Source organism: Colobus angolensis, unplaced genomic scaffold, assembly GCF_000951035.1.
Source record: "Colobus angolensis palliatus isolate OR3802 unplaced genomic scaffold, Cang.pa_1.0 Scaffold105, whole genome shotgun sequence".
Classification (NCBI taxonomy): Eukaryota; Metazoa; Chordata; class Mammalia; order Primates; family Cercopithecidae; genus Colobus; species Colobus angolensis.
Window position 1 is genome coordinate 359,534 of NW_012111475.1, and position 10,045 is coordinate 369,578.

The 10,045-nt window shown below is 43.1% G+C and overlaps 1 protein-coding gene across 2 annotated transcripts in view; it reads left to right on the forward strand.

Moving 5' to 3' along the window:
- Nucleotides 1–7,094, forward strand: part of MRPS10 (mitochondrial ribosomal protein S10) — an 18,406-nt gene extending 11,312 nt beyond the window's left edge. For both annotated transcript variants that reach the window (XM_011943616.1, XM_011943622.1), the window contains exons 4-7: nt 1,430–1,566; nt 2,857–2,965; nt 4,932–5,021; nt 5,507–7,094. In XM_011943616.1, the coding sequence (XP_011799006.1) occupies nt 1,430–1,566; nt 2,857–2,965; nt 4,932–5,021; nt 5,507–5,590 (420 nt within the window). In that variant the 3' untranslated portion in view covers nt 5,591–7,094. The remainder of the gene's footprint in view (nt 1–1,429; nt 1,567–2,856; nt 2,966–4,931; nt 5,022–5,506) is intronic.
- The last annotated feature ends 2,951 nt before the right edge of the window (nt 7,095–10,045 follow it).

Consider the following 10,045-nt stretch of genomic DNA (forward strand, 5'->3'; position numbering starts at 1 on the left):
GCCTCCCAAAGTGCTGGGATTACAGGCTTGAGCCACCGCGCCCGGCCAATTTTTGTATTTTTAGTGGAAATGGAGTTTTGCCATGTTGGCCAGGCTGGTCTCAAACTCCTGGCCTCAAGTGATCTGCCTGCCTCAGCCTCCCAAAGTGCTGGGATTACAGGCATGAGCCACCACACCTGGCCAGTACTGGATATATTTCTATGACAGCACATTTAAGCACCAGTCTGCAACTCACATGCCTGCAGGAGCCAGGCCTATAAGAAAAGGTTGCAGAATTGGCATGGTGTGCCACTGTCTTTATAAGCAAGACAGCAGCTACTTACTCTAGCCACTTGTTGCCCTGTGGGAAATCAGACCTAGTGATGCCAGCTTGTCTAAATCTTCCAAGCTAAACTGAAATCCAGATGTTCTTGTGAAATCTTCTGATTTTTAATATTCCTAACAAATTCAGAGTATCTTTTAACACCCTGTAGGGATCAGTCAGAACACATCTTGAGGCTATATTCCCCCTTCTCATCCCTCAACTCATGACACAGGCTATCAGTATATTCTATTCTTCCAACAACTCTTTTTGGGGTAATTGAGAGTGGATATCTAGCTTTCTGGCTAGTAAGTAAATCTCCTTTCAGGAGTGAAGTGATTTAACTCTGAATCATCGGATTAGTAGTATAATTTACTGGTTTAATGGATGAATGAAATGAAGGTAATTCACCTCTTGGAAGAAAGTCAGAAGTGTCAAACCCATTATTTCTGAGGTCTTTAGGTATTAGGGTGGAAGAGGTAGAAGTTATAGGTACAGTCAGCGTCATATCATTTTAATTAGAAATGAGTAATTTGTTTATTAGGGCAGGCAAAACATACATGAATAAAACCTAATAATGAATAGAACTAGCTTGGCTTTGTATAATAATGTTTTATAATTAATAAGCACTTTAATCTGTGTTTTCTTATTTTTTTCTTAGGGAAATACTGTGGGCTATAGCATAGATTTACCCTCTTTCTTATGTGAGGAAACCAACGTGCAGTGAGATGGGATGATTTGCCGTTGTCCTTCAGCTACCATTAGCAGAGTTTAATTCTCAGTCCAGGTCTTCTGACCAGGCTCTTTTTATTAGGAGACCCTGAAATCCTTTCTCATTGTGAATTTGAAGCTGAATAATTATTTTAAGTTGGAAAGTTCCTTTAGTAATTTTATGGGTTGCCTTGAAAATTCTTTTGATTCACGCTGTATTTTAACAGATTCTGAGGCTTATTGTCCAGATCTGAACATGAAAGTATCTAGACACTTCAGCTAACAGTGCTGTCACTCAGTGTTTTTCTCCTCATTTATTAGTAAACTCAGAAGTTTTTCAGTTGAGGGTAATGTGTTAAATTTGCTAGTTATAAATATAAGAGGAACTAAAACTGAAACTTTTCTTTGGGATTGTAGATAACGATCTCTGATGAACCAGACACATTATATAAGCGCCTGTCGGTTTTAGTGAAAGGTCACGATAAGGCTGTATTGGACAGTTATGAATATTTTGCTGTGCTTGCTGCTAAAGAACTTGGTATCTCTATTAAAGTGTAAGTATGGCCTTTCCTGATCTGACCTGTTCGCTGCTATAATATGATCAACCAGGAAAATAGTGCTCATCCCAGGAAGGTCTGAACTTTTTTTTTTTTTTTTTTTTGAGACAGAGTCTGGCTCTGTTGCCCAGGCTGGAGTGCAGTGGCGCAACCTTAGCTCACTGCAACCTCTGCTTCCTGGGTTCAGGCAGTTCTCAGCCTCCCGAGGAGTAGCTGGGACTACAGGCGCACACCGCCACGCCTGGCTAATTTTTTGTATTTTAGTAGAGACGGGGTTTCACCATGTTGCCCAGGCTGGTCTTGAACTCCTGAGCTCAGGCAAATTGCCTGCCTCGGCCTCCCAAAGTGCTGGGATTACAGGCGTGAGCCACCATACCTGGCCCAGTCTGAACTCTTAAAGTAGGATAGAAACTCTTGGTGGGTAGAGTTTAAGCTTGTGGTATGTTATCCTAATCAGGATCATGCCTTCCTGCCCACTGGAGTTTTTAAATACTAGAATGAGTAAACAAGGAAAATGAAAGAACTCCTTTTTCTAGAAATTGCATTGATGTAAGGAGACTCAAGAAGGCCATGTTTCTGGGATCTCCATGGAGCAGGGAGGTAGAGTGGGTGAATGAACAATCATTTTAGACCCTTTGGATGTGATGATTTTGGGCTAATATATCCATTGTTTCAAATCTTCCCTAAGAAACACCACTCACCCAGTAATTTCTTGCTTGAACAAGGTAAGCTTCAGATAGCCTTGGAGTCACTGCAGGGTCAAGCGTAACTGTCTCCTTTGTCTTGTCATCTGCTCCTTCTGCTGTTGAACAAGGCCCCATCTGGGGCTTTGGCAGTCTGACCTTCTAACAAAAACAGAAGGCCACAGTTTCCCAAAATAGACTATAGTTTTGTTATTTCGATGTATCTATAGATTTTCCTAAAACAACAGACATATAGCAGGTGTTACAACTGTGTCCACCACACTGGTGCTACTCTTCACAATTCATATGTTTGGTCAATAAAAGACTAAAGGGTGTAAAAGCAGCAGGTGTGTATGTATGCATGCGCACTTGACATGCCAGGGCTTATTTTTGAGCCTGTGGGAAAAAGCTATTGCTGTCTGCAGTGTTTATTTTGGCCTGAGTTTTATGATAGCAGTTGTTGTTCCAGATGACAGTTTTGGCAAATGGAAGTCTGTAAATGGTACTTAATGCCTATAATCGAGTGTGAGTCTGACCTACAAAATTATGGAATTATGCTTTGTTATCATAGTGACTCAGGTTTTGTTTTGTCCATTAATTTCAGACATGAACCTCCAAGGAAAATAGAGCGATTTACTCTTCTCAAATCAGTGCATATTTACAAGAAGCACAGAGTTCAGTATGAAATGAGAACACTTTACAGATGTTTAGAGGTGAGTGTATTTGAGAAATCCTGACATTTTTGAAATACCAGAAATTCACACCAACATATAACTTTTTTTTTTTTTTTTTTTTTTTTTTTTTTTTGAGACAGAGTCTCGCTCTGCCGCCCAGGCTGGAGTGCAGTGGCCGGATCTCAGCTCACTGCAAGCTCCGCCTCCCAGGCCCATGCCATTCTCCTGCCTCAGCCTCCCGAGTAGCTGGGACTACAGGCGTCCGCCACGTCGCCCGGCTAGTTTTTTGTATTTTTTAGTAGAGACGGGGTTTCACCGTGTTAGCCAGGATGGTCTCGATCTCCTGACCTCGTGATCCGCCCGTCTCGGCCTCCCAAAGTGCTGGGATTACAGGCTTGAGCCACCGCGCCCGGCCAATATATAACTTTAACATTGACTAGCTTGACTTCTTTCAGCAAGCCCATGTCTGTTGGTTGTACAGAAGGTAAATATCTTTTAGTGTTTATGGAAGTGTCATGGTAGGAAAAGTAAAATTAAATGAAGCCATCCTTTAGAGTAGTGCGTACCTTAACTCAGGAATGCAGATTATGCCAAGATAGCGTTGGAATAATTTTGCTCATATTTCAAAAATTCTAGTTAAGTTTTTACACAGTTCTAATAACTGTTTCACATGCTAGCTGGATTTTCCATGTCAGTGATGCACAGCATTAGATTTTTCATTCATCTGTTACTCATTTGTGCTTCCATTAGTGCCAGCACAGTCTTGTGCTTAAGGAGAGCATGGGTTCTGGAGTTAGACTGCCAATGCCAGAATCCTAGTTCTGGCACTTGACAGCTGTGTGACATGTACCTCAATTCCTCCATCTATAAAATGGGAATAATAGTGGTACCCATCTCAAAAGGTTAGTGTGAGAATTAGAATGGAAAATTTATATAAGCACTCAGAATACTTTGATCAGATAGTAAGTGATTGGTAAATATTAAAACAAGCACTCATGCATCTTTTATATGGAAAGTACTGTACTAGTCATTGAGGGCACAAATATAATAAAGTCATGGTCCCTACTCTTTTTGAGATAGAGTCTCACTCTGTCACCTAGGCTGGAGTGCAGTGGCAGATCTAGGCTCACTGTAACCTCTGCCTTCCAGGTTCAAGCAGTTCTCCTGTCTCAGCCTCCCTGGTAGCTGGAACTACAGGTGTACGCCACTGTGCCTGGCTAATTTTTGTATTTTTAGTAGAGATGGGGTTTCACCATATTGAACAGGCTGGTCTTGAACTCCTGACCTCAGGCGATCCACCCACCTCGGCCTTCAAAGTGTGAGCCACAGTGCCTGCCCAGTCCCCACTCTTAAAAAGAAAAACCCAAATTTTATCCACCTGTGTCTGAGGGAAACATCTCTCATAGTATACACAGAAAACCTTATACTAACTGTATCTTATAATCTAGTCCTTTTGTCTTCAGTTGTTTTGTGAGCCTCTTGAAAGTATACTGCTTTGATACTATGCTTGCCAATGGTGTTCCATGGAGCCCAGGTTTTAAGGCAGCAGCATTTTGGAAGAAGAGGGTTTCTGGGCCATGTTGCCCCCATGCCGTCAACCAAAGGATTCATACTTTTTTTTTTTAATTGGGATTTTACATAAGATTCTTTAGGGGAGGCCAGGCGCAGTGGCTCACGCCAGTACTCCTAGCACTTTGGGAGGCCAAGGCGGGCGGATCACTTGAGGTCAGGAGTTCGAGGCCAGCCTGGCCAACATGGTGAAACCCCGTCCCTACTAAAAATACAAAAAAAATTAGCTGGACGTGGTGGCACACACCTGTAGTCCCAGCCACTTGGGAGACTGAAGCAGGAGAATGTCTTGAACCCAGGAGGCAGAGGTTGCAGTGAGCTGAGATCACATGCACTCCAGCCCAGGCGACAGAGTGAGACTCCATGTCAAAAAAAAAAAAAAAAGTGTGCTTTAACAAACAGCATACATGAATCATTTTCATGTTTGATGTTTTAGTTAGAACATCTAACTGGAAGCACAGCAGATGTCTACTTGGAATATATTCAGCGAAACTTACCTGAAGGGGTTGCCATGGAAGTAACAAAGGTATAGCTTGAATTTCTGCCTCTTTCGGCTGGGGCAGTGGGGAGTGGTATCTGTATTGTTGTTTTGATACACTGCAACCTGGTCCTGGCCCACTGAGTAGAGTTTGCCCTAACCTGTGGCAAACTGGGAGACAGAGTTGCCACAGTGGTTGGGGGCTATCCACCCCTTGCAACAGAATCCTGCCATTTCAGCCCAAGTCCTCCGTGAACCACCTCTGAAGTTCTCCCTCCTCAATATTAGTTGTCTAGACTTGGGGATCCCATTAAGTGGCAATCCATGAAGATCATTGAGGATCAAATAGATTATATATGTGAGAGTATTTTGTAGACCATCAAGTTTCCTTCTTTCCATTTCAAAACCTATAGAAAGACTAGGGGGATAAAAGAAAAAGAAGTAAAGAGGATTTGACCAAATTAACAAGTCTGATTTATAGCCAAAAAGTTCTTTTAAATCCACATTATAGTTTTGTTTCTCTCTTTTTTTAGACACAGTTAGAACAGTTACCAGAGCACATCAAGGAGCCAATCTGGGGAACGCTATCAGAAGAAAAAGAAGAAAGCAAGTCATAAAGCCTCGGGGAGGCCATTTGTGCCTGAATTTGGAATGAGGGTGGGCCAGATGAGTATGTTTAAGCGGAGAGTGCTTCCAGCTGAGATGATTTGAGTCCGCCTAACTGTTCCATTGAGTTTTCATGCCTTCATCAGCTGAGAGCAGGGAATGGAACTTTAATGGAAAAACCACTTTTATCTATTCTTTTTATACATGTCATTGTTTCAGTTCTGATTTCAACAAACATGAGCAAACCACTTTGACTCAAAGTGGAAAGTGAAAATTCTATTTTGTTATGCTACTAGTGTTCAATTATTAGTTTGCACCATTTTTAATTTATGTCAGTTGATGCATCTGAAAATAAGTGCTTGAAATGTTCACACCCTTTTTTTTTTTTTTTTTTTTTTAAGATTCCTAGAAGGAATTTTTGGTTAATTCAAATTGAGCAGTTAAAGTTCTTGATATTTACCTTTGTGCTGGCTGGCATATGCTAACTTGGGGGTGGTAACCAACCAGTTTTATCTCATTTAAGCATTACATTTTGAAGACTGTGAATATACTTTACAGCAGATCAGACACATTTGTGGCATGCATTGACCTCTTCTTGGAGCCCAAAATTTTATAGAGTTGCCTACCAGGGTTACTATAATGGAATTTATGATCTTAAGAAATTACTAGTTATATTATTTATCCTATGATTCATTCATTCAATAAGATTTTATTACATAAACTTTGCATTCAGCACTGTAGTAAGTACCCAAAATTGAATAGAAATAATGGCTTTTGAAAATTGCGCAAAGCAGGCCAGGCACAGTGGCTCACGCCTGTAATCCCAGCTCTTTGGGAGGCCAAGGCGGGTGGATTATGAGGTCAGAAGTTTGATACCAGCCTGACCAACATGGTGAAACCCTGTCTCTACTAAATATACAAAAATTAGCCAGACGTGGTGGCGCATGCCTGTAATCCCAGCTACTCAGGAGGCTGAGGCAGGAGAATCACTTGAACCCGGGAGGTGGAGGTTGCAGTGAGACGAGATCACGCCACTGCACTCCAGCCTGGTGACAGAGCGAGACTCTGTCTCAAACAAAAAAGAAAAGAAAAGAAAACTGTGCAAAGCGTAGATAAAATTTTTTTCTTTATTAAGCTGCTCACTGATAAGCCCTCTTTCTTTTGGTAAATGTCACTCTGTTAGGAGATGTCTGCTTTTCCATGAAATGAAATAGTGGCTAAAGCCCTGAAAGAGGCAAGACTACAATGGGCTGAAACAGTTGGTATAGCAACCCCAGAGAAGTGCTTCATTTTCTTTTTATAGTAGAAGCAGGTCCATGTCTTTTGTGGTTTCCTTCACATCTTTGGAGTAGTTAGGACTTCTCAGTTTTTCCCCCTCTTAAACTGCATTGCCTGTTCTCTTTTCCTGACATGCTATCAGGTATCAGTGTGTTGAATACATGCTGCTTGTGTATCAGACTTATGTTACTGCCATTACCATTAGAAGAATTACAGCCTTGTGCCCCATGACCTTCAGCTCAGTTGTTGACTGTCATTCATGAATGCCTAAAGCATACTTACACCAGGTATAAGCCTCAAGATCAAGAACTAATCAATAAAACATGAGCAACATAATGGTAACTATGTGTAGCAAAGCAGCAATTTATGACACATTGTCATCTGAAGTAATTCTTTAAAAATAAATATAGACCCGGCCAGTCGCAGATGCTCAAGCCTGTAATCCCAGCACTTTGAGAGGCTGAGGCAGGTGGATCACCTGAAGTCAGGAGTTTGAGACCAGCCTGGCCAACATGGTAAAACCCCGTCTCTACTAAAAATACAAAAATTAGCTGGGCATGGTGGTGGGCGCCTGTAGTCCCAGCTACTCAGGAGGCTGAGGTAGGAGAATGGTGTGAACCCAGGAGGCGGCACTTGCAGTGAGCCGAGACTGCACCACAGCACTCCAGCCTGGGTGACAGCAACACTTTGTCTCAAAAAAAAATAAATAGGCCGGGCACGGTGGCTCACGCCTGTAATCCCAGCACTTCGGGAGGCCGAGGCGGGCGGATCATGAGGTCAGGAGATCGAGATCATCCTGGCTAACACGATGAAACCCTGTCTCTACTAAAAATACAAAAATTAGCTGGGCATGGTGGTGGGCGCCTGTAGTCCCAGCTACTCAGGAGGCTGAGGTAGGAGAATGGTGTGAACCCAGGAGGCGGCACTTGCAGTGAGCCGAGATCGTGCCACTGCACTCCGGCCTAGGCGACAGAGGGAGACTTGTTTCAAAATAAATAAATAAAATAAATATAAATCCACACCTAAACTTTTTGGAACTTTTTTACAGACACTATAAATCACTTTTATAGTGATTTATAGGATGATGTATGCATGCTCACCTCCAATGACTTCTATATGCGCTCCTTCAAAGGTGTGTGCATCCACTGCCAGCTATTTCAGACTAAATTAACCTGTAAACCAAAGTACTTAGTTTAGGACTTCCAATTACATGTTAAAACCTTGGCTTAAGATAAATAAGCAAATGAACTACATGTGCACACATGCATGTGGGAAAAACTAGCAGTATTTCTTTTTTTTTTTTTTTCTTTTTTTTTTTTTAAAGGTGGAGTTTTGCACTGTCACGCAGGCTGGAGTGCAGTGGCGTGATCTCGGCTCACTGCAACCTCCACCTCCCAGGTTCAAGCAATTATCCTGCCTCAGCCTCCCAAGTAGCTGGGACTACAGGCATGTGCCACCATGCCCAGCTGATTTTTGTATTTTTAGTAGAGATGGGGTTTCACCATGTTGGCCAGGCTGGTCTTGATCTCTTGACCTCATGATCCGCCTGCCTTGGCATCCCAAAGTGCTGGAATTACAGGCATGAGCCACCGTGCCTGGCCCAAAACTAGCAGTGTTTCTTTGACAAAAGTATTTGGCATATTTGAAGCCTACTTCTTGATATAAACAAAGTTGGCATGAAGTACAGTACTGAAAAAATGTTATAAAACAAAATAGTTTCTTAGCTTATCAAGATATAGCTATCCTGATAGGCTGAGAAGATTTTTGGTTTTCTTTTGTTGGTTTTCAATTAGGCCTCTGAGTAAAATGCATATCCTGAAAATTAGAATTAATGCCTGGGTCACACTTTCTGTCCATGGTGGGTGTGGGAGATGGTGAGAGAAGACTGGATTTGATAGTATATGTTGGTGCAAAAGTAATTGCAGTTTTTGCCATTAAAAGTAATGGCAAAAAATAGTATGAAGTGGCTGGGAGTGGTGACTCACGCCTATAATCCCAGCACTTGGGGAGGCCAAGGCCAGCGGATCACCTGAGGTTGGAAGTTAGAGACCAGCCTGGCCAACATGGGGAGACCCCATCTCTATTAAAAATACAAAATGAGCAGGGTGTGGTGGCGCATGCCTGTAATCCCATCTACGTGGGAGGCTGAGGCAGGAGAATCCCTTGAACCCGGGAGGCGGAGGTTGCGGTGAGCTGAGATCGTGCCATTGCACTCCAGCTTGGGCAACAAGAGTGAAACTCCATCTCGGGCCGGGCGCGGTGGCTCAAGCCTGTAATCCCAGCACTTTGGGAGGCCGAGACGGACGGATCACGAGGTCAGGAGATCGAGACCATCCTGGCTAACACGGTGAAACCCCGTCTCTACTAAAAATACAAAAACTAGCCGGGCGAGGTGGCGGGCGCCTGTAGTCCCAGCTACTCGGGAGGCTGAGGCAGGAGAATGGCGTAAACCCGGGAGGCGGAGCTTGCAGTGAGCTGAGATCCGGCCACTGCACTCCAGCCTGGGCGACAGAGCGAGACTATGTCTCAAAAAAAAAAAAAATAAAATAAAGAAACTCCATCTCAAAAAAAAATAGAATGAACCAGAAGGCAGGTAGGAAGTGAGATGATCTTTTTTCTTTTTCTTTTTCTTTTTTCTTTTGTAGAGACAGAGTCTTGTTCTGTTGCCCAGGCTGGAGTGCAGTGGTACAGTCAGAGCTCACTACAGCCTTGAACTTAGGGGCTCAAGGGCTGTTTCCACCACAGCCTCCCAAGTAGCTAGGACTAAATATGTGCACCACCACACTCAGCTGATTTTCTTATTTTTTGGAGTCAGGGTCCTGCTCTGTCGCCCAGGCTGGAGTTTAGTGGCATGAACACAGCTCACTGCAGCCTTGACCTCCTGGGCTCAGGTGATCCTCCTGCCTCAGCCTCCCAAGTAGTTGGAACCACAGGCATGCACCACCACACATGGCTAATTTTTTAATATTTTGTAGAGATAGGGGTCTCACTTTGTTGCCAGGGCTGATCTCAAATTCCTGACCTCGAGTGATTCTTCGGCCTTGGCTTCCCAAAATACTGAGATTACAGGCATGATCCATCATGCCCAGCCTATATTTTCTTCATAGGAAATAAAATCATGTTCTGATCTAAGAGTCTTAGTATAACGGCCGGGCGCGGTGGCTCAAGCCTGTAATCCCAGCACTTTG